Source organism: Lates calcarifer, linkage group LG24, assembly GCF_001640805.2.
Source record: "Lates calcarifer isolate ASB-BC8 linkage group LG24, TLL_Latcal_v3, whole genome shotgun sequence".
Lineage (NCBI taxonomy): Eukaryota > Metazoa > Chordata > Actinopteri > Centropomidae > Lates > Lates calcarifer.
Genome location: NC_066856.1, coordinates 1,200,883 through 1,224,507, shown reverse-complemented (window position 1 = coordinate 1,224,507; position 23,625 = coordinate 1,200,883). Strand labels below are relative to the sequence as shown.

General features: G+C 40.2%; 1 protein-coding gene across 1 annotated transcript; it reads right to left on the bottom strand.

Annotated features, from left to right (window-relative positions):
* On the bottom strand, positions 1-20,571 carry olfm3a (olfactomedin 3a). The gene is given in 7 exon segments (XM_018698275.2): positions 1-1,327; positions 1,604-1,710; positions 2,941-2,983; positions 2,985-3,161; positions 4,174-4,329; positions 4,742-4,885; positions 20,152-20,571. Coding segments are annotated over 7 exon segments (1,425 nt in total). The 5' UTR covers positions 20,272-20,571; the 3' UTR covers positions 1-649.
* Between the last annotated feature and the right edge of the window lie 3,054 nt (positions 20,572-23,625).

The window sequence follows — 23,625 nt, the reverse complement described above, 5'->3', positions numbered from 1 at the left end:
ATTTAACCAGCCAAAACCATTTTAATGAAATGTATAATACTTTAATTTAATGAAAATGTACAGATATTCTATGGTTTTGTTTTTTAGAAAAAATACAAATGTTCTTCTTCCACAGAGACATACATAACAGCAATATTTTACAGGCCCATCTTTAAAAGACTGGCTACTATACTTTATAATCAGCTAGCTTTACATGGTAGCAAATATGCAGGAGAGGTTGCCTTTAAGGTTTAAATACTTTTAAATAGACTTTTAAATAGACAAAAATTCAAACACTATAAGCAAAACAGATTTGCAACATAAACACAGATATATTATAGGAAATCACTGCAGACAAAATGTGAACATTTCATGCAAAAGCTATCAAGAGTCTTTGTCTGGCAGACCCAACATGTAGCAAATAAGGCATACCAGTCTGATCAGCAGCAATGGAAAAGTGTAAAAAATGTACAACATGTTTCCAGTAAGGTACCAAGTCATTAGTGTCCATGCTCAATTCAGCCAAGAATCCAGAGCCATAAATTAGAAAAGTTCAAGTAATGGCGAGTAAAGATACCGCAGTCCAATTCTGACACAAGAAAACATGGTTTATCAGGAGGTCCTTGTATCACAAATGATGGTGCTTTAGTTGTGGTTGGTAACATGACGTCTAAGAGTCATCATCAGTTTTTATGACATGAAAGAGGGTGACATTAAATATTACCTGGTGTCCATTATTCCAGGCGTACAGTGCTCTCTCTCTGGCGTTGTAGTCGAGCATGGAGATATGAAAGTACTGGTTGTGGAAAGGAATGTCTATGTACTCGTAGGTTGAAGTCTTGGTGGAGTAAGCGTAGTAAACCTTTGCTCCTGACAGGTGAGAGTTGGTGATGTACAGCGTCCCACAGATCATGAACGATTCGCCTGCGTTCCTTTTGGAGTATTCGGTGTTCCAAGTCTTCAGCACCTGCAGGGTGTCAGGGTCGATCTGGGAGATAACAACATTCCCAGCATTTTGATTGGTCGCGTACACGACCCACATTCCCAGTTCATCTGCCATGACATCGATGTCAGAGTATCCTCCCCACGTGTACGGGTACATGTTGTGGAAGCCAGCAAACTCCAAAGCTCGCTGGGCCAGCACGCTGCCCGTCTCGAAGCTGTACTTGACAATAATGTTGCTCTGGTACTTGTTGTAGTAAAGAGATCCGTTGTAGACGATGTGATTGGTTCCCTCCCATTTAAATGGGAGGCTATAGGTTCGAGAAACCACTCCTGCTACAAAGTCCTCCATTGTCTTGAATTCACGTACAATCTTGCTGTTGGTGTAACTGTCCATATACCAAACCTATATCAGAGAGGATGAGGAGAATGGATCAGCTCATATCTGACACACCCTGATAAATATGTCCACCATCGAAACTAAACAAATGATCAACTATGAAAATGACTCTGCAGAAACATCGCTACCTCACATTAAAAACTACCCAAATCCAAAACCACATTTTATGATAACAGTCCTATCCTCAGCTGTCCTGATATTCTGCCTGCTCTGAAAACACAACACAGATATTGTACACAATGCACAGCCCTTAGAAAGTACTCCCCTGCTCTCATGACTCACCCTGTTGTTTCTGGTTGATGCTAGAGGATCAGTCATCCATGCTCCAAACCGGGTTCCAGATGTCTTTATTGTAACAGGTCCAGTGATTTTCATTAATTTCCCACACGCTGTTAATAAAGAAATGCAGCGATAAGACGTGCTGTGGTGGTTTTTGTCTCTAACTAGATTTCTCAAGCCAATTTCATGCCTGTGCCACCAGAGAGTGTGCCCTCTGTGCATACTAAGATAGCACTGGCAGCAAGCTGCTTTATTTAACTTGAAGCACAATGGTGTAACTCCTGTTTGTAGCTAAAGGCAGCTCAGCTTTCTTATGTCTAGCCCACATTATTTTCATAGTGGAGCTAAAAAGCTCTCATATATACAGACCTGCATCAAAACCTTTAGTTATGAGCAGATTATTTTTGGTACAACTACAACAGATTTGGTTTGAGCACAATAAGAAAATGACAGTTACTCTTTAATGACAATAAAATGAAGATGTGGTTCAGCAGCAGTGAACATTACACTGTGTAAAACAGTGGGATAAAATATACAAACTCTACCAGACCTAGTTTTTCTAGTAATAGTAGTAAACATCATCTTATCCATGTATTTTCCAGTGTGGTCTTAAGTAACACTTGTTAGATGTTTTATCCTGCAGTATAGTTACTGTAAGCTGTTGTAAATATCAAGACCACAAACAGCCTCCTTTTCTGACCATTAGAGGATAAGGTGAAAAGGTACAGCTGTGTTACTTTCAGTGGCCTTTTTTTTAAAGATTTTGGCACATTTTACTGTTTGAGGAGCCAAAAGCTGTGAATACACCAAACAGTCCACAGGAACAGACACACTTTGCTCTTTTCTTCATAAGGTGAATCCAGGTGAAAACATTCTGCCATCAAACACATTTTTTTAAGGGAAACAAATTTTGGTGTGGGATGTGAGGGGAAAATAACAAAGAAAAGCAGCTGAAAGTCAGCTCTGAAAGATAACCTGGATGGTGTCTTAGAATGAACAAAGAAAACACGTTTTTATTGTTATATGCCTCAAACCATGAGAAATGCTGTCAACCTGTACAATATAATACTTTTTATTTACATTTCCCCTGCAGTTATTTTCTTCTGCTGCAACAAAACAACAATATACCAGGAGGACAAAAAAAGACATAAAGACTGTTACTATGACAATCGATACTGCTGTGACAATTTATGACATTATGCAGATACTGTTCTTTGGCCACTTGTGCTAATGCTCTTTATAGTACCCACAGCCAGTGCTATCTCTGATAAGACTGTAGAAAACAATGCACACTTGTGTTTTTAGAATATTAAAACATACTTGTAGTGTTCACTACTCACTCAGTTTGCCCATGCAGCTGCGAAGCCTGCTGTCCAATCGCAGGAACTCGCTGATAGAGCTCATCATAGTCATAGGCTCCAAGCTCCTCCTGTATGCCTGTCAGCACTGTGGACAGGTTCCTGATCTCCTCCTTGAACTGGGAGATGAGCGCAGCATCCATCTTGTACTGCTCCAGCACGGGGATCAGCGGCTTCAGCTCGTCCATCTTGTCCTTAAGCTCCTGCAAGACGACAATGACAGCAGCAGAAATGGAAAACAGAGAGGGTGGAAAGGTGTGACTGTACAAGGTTATACATTGATACAACGTTCATGCGATATTCATATTTGTGGGTGGTCAACCATGGCTTTATTTCTGATGCTCCTGCCATGCTACTGGTTGTTGTTCCGCACACTTATTCTCCCAGCTCATTCAGTTTCTAGCAACTTGCCACACCAGAGATATTCCTACTCCCATACCAGCTGTCCACAGCAATCCACACAGGGTAAGCAGCACAACAGCTTCTGAAACAACCAAAGATGTAAGCGCTCTCATTTATTTTTGTAGTGGATTTATTCTACATTTTCTTGTATATATGAAAGAATCTTGACCTTACCTTTGTCAACAACTTCCTCTGTGGATCATATCCGAGTTTCTCCAAATAAAGGCAGACAGATCAGTTTGCCAGTTGGATGAGGTCAGACTCGTACATTTTGGCTGAATATTCATAATATACCCATATCGGAAATGCCTCATCCACAGTGATGGTGCAACACTTACAGGAGTCCTGCTGCCAGCAGGGTTCATTATACTGTTATTGACTATGCTGGGCAGTTATCAGCCAAATGCACTGATTTAAACCTCAAACAAAAGGCTTTCCAGTTTCTCATCACAGTCTCAAGCAGCTACCACTGACATAGTAGTTACTGAATTTAATGTCTGAGTTATTCTTTAACTTGCCTGAAAATCTAACTAGCAGGGTATGTTAATGGAACACTGGTCCAATTACCAATTAAATTTCCTTTGTTTGATCCAGGCCATTAATCTGCCTTTTTTAATTTTCTGTACTTCTCTCTCTCTTTTTAAATAAAATATAATTAAGAAAAGAACAGTGAGCTGAAATAGGCTTGAAAGCATGTTACATTGTAAATGTCACTTGTGTAATCAATACTGCATAAAAACTATTCAGCTGAATAGAAAAGATCCTCTGAACGTTTGATTAAACAGGCTATGATTAAACGTGGCTGTACAGTACCTGGAAGTTCCTGGCCATGATGGATTTCCTGTCATCCTCAATCTGTCTGAATTTGGTCCTCAGGCCCTTCATCTGGTTCTCCATCTTCATGACATATTGGAAATCCCTCTGAGTTCTCAGGTTCAGCACCTCAATGGACTGAGACATGTTCTGCACCTAGAGTAAAACAAGCCATGATAAATAACTGAGTTATCAAGCAAAAACTGGACAGTTAGCAGTATAGTTAACTCTGCAGGTGAATAGATGATGCCTTCCCTTCTCTCCTTCCCTTCACTGTAGGTAATTGAAAGGCATGTTGATGGATTTTCCCTGGTGAACCTGTGTGTGTGCCTGAATGTCTAACAGGGTATTGTTGAAAAAGAACAAACGTGGCAAAGCCTCGCAGCAGCAGTGTACCTGTGTTAGATGCACATGATAAAACAAATAATATTACAAAGAGTATTACGTCTGAAAAGAACAATAAAGCTTTATTCCTTCATCATTCCTAACTTAAACAGGAGACTGTGTGTGTCTTTTTATGTGTGCATGCTGCACTGGCGTAGTAAACATCCCCTTTACCTATGCTTACCTTCTCTAGGAGCTGGCGGAGTTGCCTGCTCTTGGCATCTCTGGAGCACAGGCTCTGTTCTGGTGCCACCACTGTGCAGATACAGCGGCCATCAGCATCCTGGGCAGAGCTGTACACCTGCCATCCCTCCTTTGGCCCGATAGTCTGCAGGTACAATCAAATACACAGTAAGGCTATACCCATATATATTAGATTATGTATTGCATGATCATTGATTTCATATTTATGTATTCTCTTTTGAAAGCTGTTATCCTCAAGTCATTCTAAGCGTAGTAACAAAGATGTGCTGCTACAAATTGGCAGACTTGAAACTGACTTCAAATTGAGTAATATAATAATAACTAAATAAATTGAATGTCTGATAGGTCTGATGTGTAAAAAACACACGTATGGACATGCACAGACAAAGGTGTAGCCAAGTCCAGTACTCGTCATTTGTTCATGTAACATTTCAGAAATGAAATATTCAGTCGATTAATTAATGTGATGCATATTTTGTTGTGTCAATCAAAACCATGCAGAATGCATTTTTTAAGTTTCTATTTTCAACAACATTTCAACATTGTATGTTAACAACATACAAACATATGGGGTGTAGGTGGTTAGTATCAACAAAGTTCAGAGACAGATGAACAGGTACAGTTCATTACACAGGGATTTCAGCATTAATGCCTAAAGAGAAAAAAACCCTGCTCAGTATCTGTTTCCTGTCAGTAACGCACCCATTTCCTATACTATTTCTCCACTGTGCCTTTCTGTAGATGGAGGGTATAAGTCATCTTTTCCACAGACCGCATGTATGTCTCAGTTCCTGCACAAAGGTCCACAGTATTTTTCTGATGCCAGGATTTGATAACAGCTTTTTCTTTTTCTGTTTTTTTATTTATTTATTTTTTTTTTTACACGCAATCAAGAAAATCTTCAGGAGGTAAGCATCAACATCAGCCCTCACCAGTAAGTCCAAGATACTCATCAATTATAAAGTCCAGGATCCACAGATATTTAACAAGACACATTTTCCCAAAAAGAATGACTGAATGCATGAACACAGGTCAGTGAGTTAGTGGTGGAACAGGCAGGTAACCACACCTCCACAGGTATTTCCACCCTTCACATCTTTTTCCCAACATTGTCTTAAATAGGTTTTGTTTTTGTTCATTTAGGATGATGCATTGTAAAGTTTGCCTATAACCTTTTTGTTACTTTGTTAAATCAACCTCATCATTCATCACTTTGTAGGGAAATTTCAGGGTTGGGGACTTCTGATCTCAGATACCTATGAACATGCTGTCTACTGAGTGCAAAGAATTGGAATAAGTTCAGGAAGCTATCAAGTTCCTGGTTTGATATGATTCTATAGAGAGCAGTAAAGCTGTGTTGCATCCGTTGCCTGTATATGTGGTCGTATAACGCTGGAGTGAAGTGTAAACTGTAGGCTGGCCTGCTTGCTACTTTTACCTCTCTATGAAGCTGGAATCATTTAACTACCTCTGGCCACATCTTAATAGAATGTCAGACACATTGATTCTGTGATTGATAAATTAAATTAAATTTAAAAAATATTTCTTTCACCCTGTCGAGACAACCCAGACTCAACTGTATTAATGTATCCACAGAGGAAAATGAAATGTGTTTCCATTTAGCTTCACAGGTTGATTTACACCAAAGTAGCAAAATACTTTTGTTTTTGATGTTGGATGCTTTTAAGCTGAACACTGATAAACACCCAGTTTCTCACTGTGGCTAAACACACTAATTAGTCTCATCCCCAGACTGGTACATTAGGTACTATTTACTGAGGTAATACCTGCATTGCAAACATTTGGGCATCTGGATTTCAGATTTCTCATTCTAAGCATATATTTAACAAAAAGTTGAAAGGGAAACTTGCTGTAACTTCCACAGAAAAAAAATGTTTTTTAGGAGGAGGTTAGAGGAGTCAAGCTTCTCTCAGCTCTGGATTATGGACATAATTTATAGGCATGTGGCTGGCCTCCACTCTAAAACGCCTGGAGGCTGCTTGCCGATTTCTAACAGGTAGCTCTTTACACTGTATTGTAAAACGGAGCTCAGCATTGTGAGGAAACATTTTTCTGGTCTTCTCCTTGTGTTTGTGAAGATCAACTATTGTGCGTCTCTGCAAATTGCCCCCTCAATAACTACAGAGCCTGAGGTTATCTCTGATCTCAGGATCAGCTTGTACACAACAAACATCTTTAGATATAAAACACCTCATGGATCCAACCTTACTCCTAATTATTTATTAATAATCAATTTATAACTTTACCCCTAGTTAATTTTTAATATAACCTGTATGAAACTGCGTGGTCTCGGAGGTGACAATATTGCTGGGTAGAGGGATACACAGACACAAATATACCAGAACATATCCATTCTTCAAACTTCTGTTCCTGTATATGTGGTTTTGGAAAGACAAGAGTCTTTTAAATACAGAGTTTATCACATTTCTAACATGTTTTATGTCACTAATGTGAACTGTGAGGTTATCTTAAATCAATGTTCAGCGTTTTCCATTGCCAATGAGTGCACTTTAAAATAATACTAGAACTCTGACAACTAAAGACATGAACCTTGAGTAAATTTAAGTAACTTCAAGCACTTTTTCTCAGTTATTCATAGAACCTGTGGCCATGTACTTTTGAGCAAAAGAGAGATTTAGCTGACACTTCAATCAAGCAACAGAAGACAAACAAGCCTAAAGACGCTTCTGTATTCATATAAATATTTATGAACTTTGTCACCAAGGACTCTGGTGGTAAAACTTGTCATCCGCTGTAATCCAGTGGCTTATCAGAGGAAAAGCAGGTAAAATTGGGCGGGTGGGGGGGGTATGAACAGACAGAGGAGTTGAAGAGGTGGTTATGTAGGTAAACAAAGTAAGAAAAGAGGACAATGCTGACAAAGAACAAGAAGAGGACCTGACTGTCAATTAGAGGGAAAGAGATAGAGGAATGCAGGGAGATATAGTATCAATGCAGACAGAGCAAGAATAAGATGATGAGATGAAGTGAGGGATAAACAGGGAGGGCACCGACGTGTACTGAAGAGAAAATGAAGGAGAAACACAGCATTGGCAGTAAAGTCCATCTCAGTGAGACTGACTTATTGATTAAAAATTACTTACTAATGCATGACAGCACAGACATAAGGCGAGTAAGCAGGTCTATCCAAGCACTGGCTGCCATGATTTATCTGATTAATCTCAACTATGACTGTTTCATACCTGCACATGGAGAATACGTTTTACCTTCTGCAGTTTCACAACATTGTATTTTATTTATGAAACTGTGTTTGTTGATGAGGTGTAGACAAATTTTTCAATATTTTCTATCTCTCACTGTGTTAGACAGAGGAAGATCAGGCTCCAAGGCTACAACGGTTTCACAGAGCTGCACGCCAAAGTCTAGTCATTAATCATCCCCACAAAACAGCATCTAGCAGCTCAAAGCTCTCCCCAGCCACCCAGCAGAGTTCTGCTCTCTGCACAGGCATCACACACACACACACCACACACATGTATGCATGAGTGGTTACATACAGTATGTGCTACACACACAAACACATGACCAGTTGCCAACACACAATCATGTTTTTTATGCCTATTCCTGATCTCCCAGTCTCTCTTTGCCAGGGTTTGACTCATGGCTTTTTGAAAGGTGATGCACAGAACTCATCAATATTTCCTGGAGTTGCCAACAAACAATGTTTTGTGCCAGTTTTCAAAATGTATCAACATGTATCACTCCTCCACATTTTATCAGGAAAGGGACCCTGTGGTGCTGAGGCTGCGTGTTTTCATGTTTCACAAGAAAATAAATCTCCTCAATCAGCACTGAGACACATTAACGTTTCATTAAAATCAGAGGTATGACCTATGCTAAGATAAACTCAGCTGATACCTGTAACTATCCCTCTGCTTTACAATCAGTAAATAACTCCAGCAAATCAGCTGTTGTCACTCAGTTAGCTTTTCACTAGGGAACATCATTCAGGGGGCTTCACAATAAAACCAAGAATAGGACAGTTTAAAAATTAAGTTCTGCAATAACAAGAAAAAAAAAACATTGATTCTATTATGCCAATCAAGAGTTTTCCATTTCCATTGAATTAGACTGCATAGTCTGTACTTCACATCCCACTTCCTGAGGGTTTAGGAGGTTTTTTCTTTCTAACAATACACAGAAAAAGGCATTTCATGCTACTGTATCAAACTAAGACAGATTGGATTTGCCCTATCTTAAATTGCAACTAAAATTGGTTTTCTACATGTTTACCTGCTGTACTCTGTCTCCTCCACAACAACACATCTCTCTGTTCATTATACTTCTTTCTACAGTCTCTAAACATTAAAGACCTTTATAACAGGGACAGTCTTAGTCACTTTTTATACTTTAACTTAAAACTGAAAACTATTTTTACATCTCAGTCTCTCTGTTAGTTTCCATTTTTTTTATTTTTCAACTCATGAGGACTCTTTTGAACAGTAATAACTTTCTTTAGCATGACATTAATCTGTGATCTACAATCCAACAACAAAATTATAACACAATAGAAACAATATGACACCCATACGATACAACAGTACCACAACTTATCCTATCATTAGACCTGTCTCTGTATCTCAATGACAATCTTAACAAAAATCTAAGGTCAGAGTTGATGTTATTGTTTATATCATAGTGTCCACACAAGATACAACACAGTTATCTAACATTGACAGATCTAATATAACTTAAATATTAGCCAGTCCAGTGGCCACTGATAATAAATGATCATTACTTGCTTCACACAAGGTCAGTCTGACCCTGTTCTTATTAATGTTGGACTTTTATGAGGCGACCTGATTGAACTGTGAATTAGCCCTCAAACCTTCCACGGCTCAGTGAAACCAAGAGTGACATTTACAGTTGTTGTGACTGCATCTGTCATCGGGCCAACAAGAAATAACCAGCTGACTGGAAAACAGTGGAGGTATTATTAATATAATCTGACATGAAAAGCTCAGGTTTATCTTATAGTCAGCCACAGGTTTAGTGTCTGGTGTCTGCTGTGGTATAACATTGCTAGAAGGCTGCTGATTATAAGGTGCTTTTAAAAACCCATATGTCTGAAATGTCAGTGGCAACATTTTAACAGTGTAGTTCTGTAAAGTTGAAGTTGTAGTCACATTAGAAATAAACTTCTTAGCCACATGAGTCAGTCATGTCACCACTTTAAACAACTACTGGATGGATTGGCATGAGGTTTCTCTTCAGACATTCATGGTCCCCAGAGGACCACAGGATGAAATGTAATGACTTTGGTGGCCCACTGATGTGTGGTGTAGTGCCACCAGTGGAATATCTCTGCATCCACTGACGGATGAATACAAAATTTTGTACAAGCAGTTCTAGTTCCCAGACAGTGTATCTTCTGTGATCTCCTGACTTCTCCTCTGGTGTCATCATGAGGTTTACATTTGCAGTTTTGAGCTGAGGGTCTCAAATTTGATTCTAGACCCACCTGAAAAAGTCTCATGATAAAATAGAGTATAAGATTGGTAGAGTTGTGTTTTCTGTCCTGTTGTTGGACTTCTACATTGTCAGTAAGAAGGTCTAAATATTTAATATTTAAATATTTAAAAGACATTACACTAAAATAGCAGACAGCAGTAGTAGTACTAGTTGTACTGGTTATGTTTTAGTAGGAAACATTCGAAGTGATCGAAGGAACCTGTCTTGTCATGTGGATAATTTGTTTGCTAAAAGCTGACAGGCTGTACAAAGGCATACTTGACTTTCCTAATGATGAATCACTCAATAAAAACATATGAGGTCAACAGCACACCTACAGAGCGTAAACAATAATGGTAATGAATTCCTCCCTGTGGAAGATATGATTCATGTTCTTCACAGCAGACAGGTATCCCGTCAATTACACACCTAACTGAGCTCTGTTTGTTACTCTGTCATGAGCATGTACTTTTCCTTGGCTGCATTAAGTTTGTCCACATCAACCTTGTGATGTGATTTAGGAAAAGAGGTAGGGAGTTTAAGAGGGAGTGACAATGGAGAGGTTAACATTGGTATAATACAGTCAAGACTGAGTTAGTAAATGGCGGAGAAAATTAACCACTGTCATCAGATCTGAATCATTTCCTTTGCCCTCTTCCATGACTGTGAGCAATTTATGAATACAGTTTTGAAAACAGTGTTGAAAGAGCAGGAATATTAGATAGTGTTGCTTCCTGCTTTATTTTTTCATGTACATTATTCAGTTGCAGTTAAGAGAAGCTTGTTTGGTCCTCTTGTCTTTTTGTTTTGCATTGAAAGGATTTTTTTCCATCAATATTGGTACCAATTTCAGGTCATTTAGGAGGAGGATGTTGTGGATGACTTACTTATGTACTTTGGAATATTTTCTCCACCAGTCATTTTTGCTTAACTTGAGTAACATTTCCATGAAATCACAGCACTTGATGATTTGAAAGCAGTTATTTTGCTGCTCTTTGCACTCCTGCAGGCAAAGCTACTTGGACTCTAGCAGAGGAACAGTTCTGTTCAGTGCTAAGGGGATCTGTTTTTTAGGCACTGCCAAGATTCACAGCAAATTCATATACTGTAGCTGACTGCACCATAAACTAATCTCCACCCTGCTGTGTATAGCCTTGGTCTCTTGATCTAATTTCTTTTGCTAGTCTCATAATGGCTGATTCCATTTGCTACACTGCAGCAGTATGAGTCTGGCAATGTGAGCAGCTCCCCAGAGGGATGCCACAGGTAAGAGGCTGGTGCTAAAAAATTAAAAGATTGTCAGTGGCAGTGGCAGAAATCAATCTGTTATAAATACAGCCTAGATAAATAGCATGGGAGGTAACCAGCTCCCTCCACAGCATCAGCTAGATCTGCAGAGAGGTCACAGATGGACATCTGGTCTAACTGTATAATAGAGGTTCTGTCTGAGGTGAAATAACTCTCAGTGTAGAACATCAGAAGTGGTGGTGAAGTCATTGTCACCACCATGCCTTTGTCTTGTTTAGAATCTATTCTGTTTACTGTTCTATAGTAATTTTCAGACAGGCTTAAGAAACATATCAGGAATTCATCCCATATCTGCTTTGCTTTGAGTCCATCTGTTTTTAAACCTGCAGGTTACAGTTTGAATTCTGTGATATTAAAACATGAGAAAAGCCCTGTAACTACATTCAGAGACAAATCCAAGTGCCAGTGATGCCAGCAAACCTAAACCTCATATCACAATAATACTGCCGTCCTGCCTGCCACAGCCAAAGACCTAAACAGATGCTATCTATCCAGTCATCTATCAACCTGTCCAAACAAAAAGCCACCAGGGTATTAGAGGCAAGTGAAGTGGAATGCGCATGTCAGTACTGTAACTGATGATCATACTGCTTAAATGAATTAACATTTTAGCTCTAATGGCAGGGGAAGATGAACTCGCATGTGCAGCCAGCTCTGTAACCAGACTGATGCAGACATCTAGGACAGCAATGACAAATGGTAACACCCCTAAACACAGCAGCAACAGCATTCCTGGCAGCAGTAATCCTCAGACCAAAAAGGTTCCAGACAAAGAAACTGACAAAGAGACGCTGCATACTCTGCAAGGCTGAAGGGAGGGGGAAAGACACACAGCAAAAGAGAAAGCCATCTTTTCTCTCAGATGTGACTGTGATGAAAGGAATGCGGGGAGATTAATTTCCTAGAGGCGTGCCACCTTCTTGCCTTTTTCTGACCCCAGCGAAGAGAAGATTGAATAGATAATTCTGCAGGAGCTCGGCACATTCTGCCCCAGACAGTCTCTGAATGAGCTCCAGCATTATCTCACTCACACCCGCGTGCTTCTTCTCTAGGGTGTGCTTCGACGAGTCTTCTGACTGAACAAGACGACATGTCAGTCACAAGCACCATGGAGGATGATAATGAAACAGTCATCAAACATTATCGGTGGAGTAAAGCCAGTGGACAGCTCCAGGCCACACTGAATGGCACATGCATACACAAGCAGAATACTAAGTAGCTGTGACAGTGCTCCTACATAAAGTTATTTCTCAGTATGCTGAAATAAAGCTTCACTGATTCTCTTTAACATTACAGAAGAGTCAACACTCAACACCAGAATGTTATTGGAGTAAATAGGATAAATCAGTGCAGCCAAAATTAACATCAGGATTGTGTATTTCATAAAATTTGAAGCACCCTCATCTTAAGCATCACTTATTTGGGATATGTTTTACCCGAGGAGGTTGTGTAATTGGAATCTATAGTTATTATTTTCATAATTGTAATAGGGCAGTCTGCTGGGATCAGAGCCCATCTTTAATTGATGCCCGAATCAAATCTGTGTCATCAACATGCACATGTTGCAGCTTCTCAGTGTAAGTGTTGGTAAAGTAAGAGTATGCTCATTAGTGCTGCATAAGAAACTGTACAGTTTCTAAATCTTGGAAAAGGACATTGCTGCTGTATGAATGTCAGAATCTGCAGAGTTCGACAAGGTCACATATTACAAAATGTTACAGCAAAGGCACTTCACCTGATTATTTCCCGCTCTTTAACAACCTTTGAATTTTCTCCTTCTCATTATGCTCGGCAGCATTGTTAGCGTGCTGAGCTGTTAAAGCCGTGGCAGACTATCCACTTCAGCCTCCATTCCTGAGGCAGAGGTGGGTCTAAAGAGGCTAAAATAAGATTATGCATAACTTATGAATGTACTGTATGTGTGTGTACTGGTGTAGTTTCACTAGTGCAATAGGCAATAATTGCAATTATAAGATCAACTTAAATCATCAGATTACTGTATACCATCAGAATACTGCTTTAAACCATCACATTAGTATGGTCAGAGCATTCCAGGAGCTTCTTTGAAGTTTAATACATATTTATTTGGTGTAATTACCTTGGCTTAAACTTATTTCCTACACTTTTACTTTGGTTAATGAGGTGCCTCTCACCAACTTCCAGAAAGTCCTGGAATTCCTAAATTTGCTACTTCAAATTAAAGCAGGATATTTGGGCATGTGCTGCGCATATATAGCAGTTAGCTGGCTAACTAGTTTGCAGACTTTCAAGGTTGTCTGAGGTGACTGTTGGAAGAACTACTTGTTCTTTGATTTTGAAGAACTGACACCAAAAACCAAAGTTTACAGTTAACATTTTAGTCTGGTATTGATCTCTATTGTAGTTTTGCTAACCCCCTACCCTGAACAATGATGGCCCAATCATAGCTTAGTAACAATAGGTCTGTCAAGTTTTGGATTTCTCCACATGCTGAAGCTGTGTGCACATAGCTTAATTTTTGCAAATTTCCCCTCGTGGTCACTCATGGTAATGCAACGAAAAAATTCCCTGCAGCCCGAAAACCATTTTCCGAGACGACTAAAACATGACACATTTATGTTTTTTAGGACCACATGTGCAAAACAGAAAAAAGCAGCAGCACTTCCAAAAACAACATCATCATTCTGCATATTTAAATTCTGTTGTCCCATACAGATACACATGGACTGTCAGTAACAGATGCTTCACCTAAGTATAGACATCTACTTTAATGATCAGTGTGAGCACAGACAGGGCAGAGAGTGAGAGTCTGCTCACTAATTCATCTGCACTGTTTGTGATGACAGGACATCAGCCTGATATCTGCAGACAGCTGTTAGCTGGTGTTCGCCCCCCTGCAGGGACAGACTGAATAAAGTAGAATCCACACACTGTTCACTCCACTTCCACAAAATAATATCTCATCAACAGTCACAAACTGAGCTCAGATCAGTCTGTCCCTCTGGCGGATGAGTCAGCTGACCATCCTGAGTCACCACAGTCCTGTAAACTGCAGCAGGTCCACACAGACTGGATCACGTCACAGTTTACGAGACTGTTGTAACTCAAGGTGGCGTCATACAGCAGCTATCATCTACATTACTTTTCAACTTAAAATAACCTTTTTATTTTTATAACTCTTTCACCGAAGCAGGCATTTTACGCTCATGAACATGTTTACTGATAAAAGGAACAAACTCAAAGATCAATCTGAGTCACCAGTTAACCTGCATGTCTTTGGACTGTGGGAGGAAGCTAGAAAAACCTGGAGAGAACAGGTTTTTCTAGCAGTGAGAAGATACCAGTGTGCTAACCACTGCACCACCGCCAATTGATGGATTGATTAATCACATTTTTTATTTGAATGATCTGATATTGATTCATAAAATCCTCAGATTTGTGCCTTTTCTCAGTAAACATGTTCATCTGAGCTCTGTGTGTGTCTCACTTTCTGACTCACTGACTCACTTTCATTATGACTTTTATTTGTGCTTACTTTATTTTTCTAAAGCAAGAGTAAACCTGACAGATTTTATAGTTGTCTTTCATAATGTTAAAAATATAAACCTAATGTTTATGTAAACTAGGGACTCATACAGGACTATGTTAGAATGAAGTAACAATCTGATTTTACATTTTTCCCTTCCTGTAATACAGAACTAACTATCTGGAAACCAAGACCAATCCTGGTTCTGTATTTAGATGTTTTCTACAGGGATCTTCAGCAGTTGAGGAACCTGACTTCTGCTGACGTTTTAAAACTAATCTGCTAGAAACATTAAAAAGTCTATTTTTAACCTACTGCTGATAATAAGGTAATAAAGATAATAAGTCATCATCTCAGTAGGAAAATTGATTGAATTGTTTCTGGCTATAAATGAGAAACCAGCTTTAGTACTTCCATTGTCTGGAATCACTGTTCCAAAATTAATACTGTCGTAAATCTGCCATTGTTATCAAGTATCAACTGTCCGTCAGTGGACCAGTTCTACACAGAAACTGTCCAGAGTTAAAAAAAGAAGTTTGTGTTTTTCTCTGACTCAATTTAAGTTTTAGGTAACTCAAATCAAACTCTGCTGCAGCACTTCATCAGTCTAAATCTGCCTTTCTGTTTAAAGCTACTTAATACGTTACATTACACTTTATCTTCGCCAGTCAGACATTAACAAGCATGGCTCGTAATCATCTCTCTGGTTGACTGAGTACAGTATAAATTTATTGAGACCACAAATGTCTTCCATTCCTCTTAAGTCCAGCCTTTTCAGCTCTCATCCTGTGATATGTGTCTGCTACAGAGACTGCTTGGGCTGTAATTATAGTAATCATAAGGGGAACAGAGAGAGAGGGCTGAAACTATGCCCCTGGTAGTTTCAACATCATGTCTCAACTCCTGTAATTATGCTTATACTATTATTAACTGAGCTGCATTCACCCAGAGGAGTGAGAACGAGCTCAAAACAAGGGAACGTCACTTTAAAGAGTCACAATAATCATATAAAAAAAGACAGCTGTTTCAAGCATTTCATAATTACACACATTAATGATGCCTGTGTTGATGTATCTCTTTTCAGAATGAATAGGATGAACTAGAGGCCAGAAACCGTTTCCGAGGTTATCTGTCACTGTCAGCGCTCAGACATCTTATTACTAATGAAGAGGATCGATTCCCTCATCTGACAAACATAAGCTCAGTTTTATTATTCATAACTGTGCCTGCCCCACATACAATTGACACATCCCAGACCACAAACTCACAGAAAGTGACTGAAAGCTCATCACAACCTTCACACAGACTCAGTCACAGTCTCACACCTCTGTACGTCCGAGCAGAAGGCAGCGTACACTCACCCTGCTGCTGGTATAAACGACTCACATCCATCATCAGTGGACTTACTTTCTTTATTTCCAGTCCATCAGCTCTGACAACCTCCTCCCTGCCTCACACATGAAACACGCAGCGTCACAACTAATGACTCTGCCGGCAGTCTTGTGGCGAGATGTTTGCTTTGTTTGTGTTGACACATAGTTAGAGGGTGTCATCTTTAATTTGGCCCCTGGTGGAAACGGTGATGTGAAATATGAAACCTCCAGCATGTTTTTTTTTTCCATCGCTAAATGGTTGTGTGCATGTGTAGGTGTGTGCCCACAGCATCTCATCTTTTAATATGGCATCTGTGCCAGACAAATTTCCCTACCAAGCCTGGGTGTCATCATCCACATACAGTAAATGCTAATGAAAAATGAAAAAGGATTTAAACAAGCAAGACACGACACCAGCTCCTGGCAGACGACACGACAATAAACAATAGCTTCAAAGAATCCTCTTTGCTGTTTCATATGATTAATGATCAACAGGATGTCATAGAAATGAGAGGAGGTAACGTTTCCTCTGCAGGATTTCCCCAACTTCCACAGCTGTGATCACATTTCAAATCACATTTTTCATGTATGATCAAAGTTTGATTGTATGACCTGAAACCTCTGAGGCTGAAAACTGAAACTCATTAAATTGCTAAAACTGGCTTTTATAGTACAAGTAGCTTGGACTGTGTGTGAGTGAGTGTGAGTGCATGTGTGTGTGTGTGTGTGTGTGTGTGTGTGTGCCTGCCACCTACTCACAGTGGCTAACACAGAGGGCGAGTGCCTACACAAAGCTCCATCCCACTGGTGTTGTAACCAAATCCCCAAGAGAAACTGTCCATAAACATCCACATTATCCACACTGTGGTGTTGTTCAGTGCAGCCGTTCTCATCGTCTGTTGTTTAGACACAAAGATTCAAACATATTAACAGGAATTAAGGTTTATGATGCACTTTCTGAAAAAGCACAAGAGTTGGCACCTGTTTGCTGTTACTGACTTGATTATTTTATATCCCAGGGGGCAGCACTGCAATGTGGACTCAGATATACAACAAGGCACTATTTGGCACAAAAGCCATGTCAAACAAATTGGTTGCTGAAATATTTTAAGCCACTCTGTCTGTTCATTTCATCCATTTTCATCCAAAGTCCTGGCAGCTGGAAATTGTGATTTGGGTTCAAATGTAGCTCATCACAGTGGAGATACAGTAAATGTAAACAAATACAACTTTGTAGCCTGTTAAATACTGACATTGACAAAGATAAGAGACATAAAATCAGTGTGACTCAACCTGAATCTCAGACAAAATGGCATCTATTAGCTGTGATGACAAAGATGTGTCTGTTGAGTTGCTCAGTTGAATTCTGGCACCGCTCTGACATCAAGACTAAAGTCTATTAAGTCTCTCCCCCTCCCCCAATCAATATGTCCTCCAGGTGCAGAATATAATGTGTAATCATAAAACAAAAATTCCAGTCATCATTTTGATCATGATAAGAATAACACGGTGCCGTTAGCAGCCACTGTGTAATTACCCTGCTGGCACAGACCATAAGGGAAAACTACACTATGCAAATGTTTCATTGCCTCACAAAGGCTCCTCAGGGATCAGTTGTGTACACTGCAGAGGTAATATCTGCCAACGCACATCATGCCACACCACGACAAAGGGAAATCCATACCATTAGCCCTCGCTTTAGCCACTTTATTCAAGATAGATCCAGGCTGTGATAGATTATTTTAATGGCACTAAACTGAACCTGTGGGGGGAAAAAAACAAAAGGCAGCAGTAAAGACATAAACCTAAATGCCAAGAGGCAACGGCTGCCACCTTTTACTGAAACGAGCAAAGCCTTGTGTACAAGGTCTGACAGCCTGTGAGTGACAGCTTAATAATTTCCAGCTTAGTGTAATACCATAAAAGGTTTTCCTTTCCAGATAAATTTTAAACACTGAAGCAGAAAGGCCTTTGGGAGCCATGCTGGCAATTTGCATGCAGCTCTCACTGAAGAAATATCTCACATTCCTCAATGGCAGCAGTGTATTCATTGATTTAATCACAAAAAGATGAAGGATGGAGAGTGAACTGAATGATAGTCATCAGAGGTAACCACAGGTAACACTGCAGGAGCACATTTCTACATCATAAAGAAAGTGACACAGAGTAGATATCCAGAGAGAATGTGTAGACCAGGGGTGCACAGTGCTGTGTTGATTATTTCCATTGTTGGTTAATCTATCAATCATTTTTTCAATAAATTGAAAAAAAAACAAACAAACTGAAGATGTCAAATTGCTTTTCTGTATACCAACCAGTTGAATAACAAAACAACTGAAACCATATGAAACAGAAAGAGCAGCAAATCCTCACATTGGAGGAGCTGTTCTACTTCATAAATGACGTAATAATGAACTGATTGACCAAACTGCCGTCAGTTCATGTTCTGTCCATGGACTAGCTGATTTATCAGAGAGTGTGCTCTCCTCACTATCATTACACTCTGCCTAGAAAGGTTTCAAAAGCTGCAGGAGAAAGGATGGATAACATTTCCTCCTTCTCTATGGGCTGCTGCATCACCAGAGACAATGTGCAGTGAAGTTTCAGCACCACAGAGCAGACAGCTCCACACCCTCAGCACCACAACACCCACTGATTCATCCACTAATTATGTGAGACTGAGCCGAGTCGTCAGTCTCCGTTATTCTGTTTTCCTTTGTACAAAACTGCACCTCAGAGCACAATGAACTCCATTTTCCTCAAATCTGCATAAAGTTAAGCACAAAGACAAAGCACATAGAATACAGTTCAGACAGAAAGAGGTGGGGACAAACAGGTTATATCACTGGGAGAGAACCATGGTTCTGCTGAACTATTATCATCCCTCAGCAATAGAAGCATCTTTAGGTCTTAAACATCACCATCTATTAGACAGAAAACAGTCAATAGCCTGTGCTGAAATGTCCGTGAAGCCTTGAGTAGCTGCTCTCACAACTGCTTTACAACCAGTTTAGCTTACAAATAAAATTAGATCTACAAGTGGATCAGTGAGGATGAATAATAAAGGTGATTAGTCACAAAACTAAATGTTGTGTTTCAGCAGAAACCTGAATCTGCTGCATTCAATTAACGCTGTGCTTTTCAGGGAAACACACAGATGCTGTCGTGCTCACTATATGACTGATACAGACTTTGTATTTACTCAGGAATAAAATGCAGTTTAATGTTTATGTTAAAAACATCACTGTGAATTCGTCATACGCATTTCCCACTAACTAGCGCTGTATTTTCCAAATGTCAGAAGCCTTAATGATCTAAATACTGCTTGTTTCAGCCACATCTGTGGAGGAGGCTGCAGGCTGATGACTATTCAAAGTTTAAATGAAATGTTGAAAATAAGTGCAGTCAGGTGCATTAAACCTACCCCGAAGTGTAGTGCTTCCTGTGGCTTTGAAAAGCTCCTTAAACCTCGTCTAACCAGGTCCACATCACTGATGGTAAATAAAGCAACATTAAATTACAGGACATTTGGGTGAAGTTTTGCATGTCAGCCTTTTCATCGGGGCGAGAGCTCCTGTAGACAAACTATATATAGACTGTCCGTCCTCAAACCCGAGTGCAACATCTGTTAACGGTGTTAACATTATATCCTCAATCTGAAACCAAACAAGTGGCAGAAAACGAGCAGAGAGACTGAATTCAGAAACTCACCATAGAGGGATATAATCCGAAGATGGTGAGGGAAAGGACGGGGTACAGGACGCTCCACAGGACCCGCATGCTGACGGGCTCCGGCCAGCCACTCTTCTCCAGGGTGCAGTCCTTTAACATACAGCTCCTGTCCTGCTCCTGTCTGCTAGTTTTTTTTATTTTTTTTTTTTTATGTTTTTTTTTTTTTATCGCTGTGGAACCGCAGAGAGAGCGCTCCGGCGGCGGCACAACAACCACTCGTTCACCGGCATCACACCTACCGCTCCCCGGTGCTCCGACTGAGGGCAGTGCCGAGGAGAAAAGTTTTGAGCGAGGGGGAAATATTCAAATACCTCAGTTCCAGCAGACTGCAGGGGAGGCGCACCGAGGCTGTGACATCACCTGATGGGTTCAGGGGGCTATCTATCTATCTATCTATCTATCTATCTATCTATCTATCTATCTATCTATCTGTCTGTCTGTCTATCTGTCTGTCTGTCTATCTAGAGATCTAGTTGAGACAGATAGATACTGCATGGTGTATGAGGTTATTAGGTGACCTTCAGATTATTTTGTTCTTCCAAGAAATCTTTTCAAGCCAAAACTAGTGTGTGTGTGTGTGTGTGTGTGTGTGTGTGTGTGTTTGTGTGTGTGTGCTGACTTTGTGACAGTCCTTGTCACATTTAGTTTCCACTCATGTAGCTATGCACGGATGATAATGATGGTAAAACCCATAATAACCTTGTACTGTAAGAAAGTAATGACCTAACGAATCAAAGAGTAATTGTCACGTCCTGAATGTGTCTCCATGAACAGACACTGGTGCAGAGGATCTGCCTTCTGTTTAAATGTCATAAGAAAACATGTCAGTAAATAATCATATTGTGATGGGCATTGTGCCGTCAGACATTCAGAGCTGGTGTGCTTCATGGATATGAAGTGGTTTCTCATCTCACAAGCTAAAAAGTGTTTTTCTCATTTTATGCTTTCATGCAGGTGTACTAACCTTCAAGATGATCAGGGGAAAAAAAGCAGATGTGAAACAGGCTTCACAATAACAAAAACCCATCACTGATAAAAGACTACAGTGGCTTGCATTTTCTTCAGGAGGAGAGGGAAGCAATTGAGGGAGCCTGGTTCTTTATGACTCTCATTCAGAGCTGGAGCTGAGAGGTTTTTGTTTACAGGGTCAATAGGGGGGCTCTGCACACATCTGTGGTTACCTTCATATAGTTTCATGAATATCTCATGCCTGAGATATTCATGAAACTGTTCATCAGTCGAACAGCAGTCGGGAAATTAGATGCCGGTGCAGGCTAGTGTGACGATGCAGCCTCTAGAAAAGCAGTGGTACAAGGCCATGAGCTGCAGAGCTGAGCTAGACTCCTGACAGTCTGGTCATGTGACGCTGTCCCCTGGGGGTTCTCCTCCTGTGTCAAGTCACATTTATTTATTTAGCCCAAAATCACAGATCAGAAATTTACCTCAATGGGTTTAACAGTCTGTGCAGCATTACGACACCCTCTGTCCTCAGACCTTTGTATCAGACAATGAAAACCAACTAAAAACAGAAAAAAACCTTTAATGTCCGCAGGTTTACACTGGTATGTTCTGCCTCCAGGTAACAGCTACCGGCTTCACGCTAAAGTCCAACACTGACAGCAGCTTTCTCTGTTAAATGACTGAATTACGACAAGCTTTAAACCTTAAACAGTGTCAGAGACCAACTTGAATACTGTGAGACAAAGTTTAACTTAGGCAGCAGGTCAGCAGTGCAGGTCAGTCCAACAAACCTGTTCAAACCTGTACACTCGACTCAGGCTGCAGCTCTCATACAGACTTGCTGCCCTCAACACTTCCTGCGCACACCAAACTGCAGCCCCCACACCAAAGAATACTGAGGAGACAACTTGGTGGCTTTGGGGCTCACTTCACTCATGTACCAGAGGCAGTAGACAGCCTGTTAACCTGTTAGTACATGGACATTACTGCAGTAATCTGCTGGCATCATAGCCTGGGAGGATAGTGAAGCATTTCTCCACTGGAAACCTGTATATCATGTTGGTGTGTCCTGCAGTCTGTGGTCTGAAAGATGCCCAACAACCAATTTTCAAAATATTCAGTATATTCAGAGAACTGCACCTGATGTCTGCAGAAGGAATATAACACTGTCACATCCCAGCACTCATCCATGATCCTCAGAGGATTTACCATCACGACTCTGATGATCCTCTGACTTTTCATCTAACACCATGAATTGTCATTAAATTTGATTCAGAAATTTATGCTCAAGATCTATATAGTTAGTATATAGAGTTATAGAGTTCGAAGACAGAATCTTGAAGCATAATGCAGATTCCATATAAAATATATAAATTTGTATCAGTAATACAATAGTGGAAATAATAAGTACCGACAGTTAACGGAGTGATTACAAGTAACAGTGATACTAGAAGCAGTATAAGTAATTTCTAATTCTAGCAGCAGGTGTTGAGTGGAGTTGTAGGAGCAGCAGGAGACTTGTCATCACAGATCAGACTCTACAGCTCCAGAGGCAGAAATACCTGCAGAAAGAGACAGAAGAGGAGAGAGAGACGGAAGATCACAATACTACAGGAAAGGGAGATACTGAGCTAGTAACATGTATTATGGGATATGAATCCATACTGATGGAGAGAGAGAGAGAGAGAGAGAGAGAGAGAGAGAGAGAGAGAAGCTCATTGCATCATGGGAGATCTCCCAGCAGTCTAGGCCTATTAGCAGCATAACTAAGGGATGGTTCAAGCCTGAGCCAACCCTAACTATAAGCTTTATCAAAGAGGAAAGTTTTAAGCATATTCTTAAAGGTACAGAGGGTGTCTGCCTCCTGGACCCAGACTAAAGGGGCTTGATAGCTGAAGGCTCTGCCTCCCATTCTACTCCTGGAAACTCTGGGAACCACCAGTAAACCAGCATTCTGGCAATATTCTGGTGGGATTGTAGGGAACTATAAGTTCTGTGAAGACTTTAGTGATACTTCCAGCACCATGTAGAAGAGAAAAGCATGGAATAAAGAAAATAAGTAGAAAGAAAAAAAATCCTCCTCTAGCTGTCTTAGAGACTTAGTGCTCTGTAGAAACACTGTGGCTTCACCCTGGGTCACTCAGGTTGTGTCAGGTTGCACTCACAAACACCAACAACTGGTGTGGGAATAGCAGACTGGAGTGCTAAGCAGGCTTTTACTGTACTCTGTGTGTGAAACCTGAGCCCTTCATAGCTCAGGGAAATCTGCTTTTCTCTGTGGCTAAATTAGCTGTTGAGAGAGCTGATGGAAACACAGTTAGATACAGAACTTTGATACGTTGCCCCCCTTTGTGTAACATTGACCCCTTGTATATAAATACTTTAATTAGCAGGATTTAATAGTAGCATTGACCACTCACACCTTATTATTCCACAGATGTGAAATAATAATAATAATGTTGCATTTCTTTTATTCCCATTTCACTCACAGCC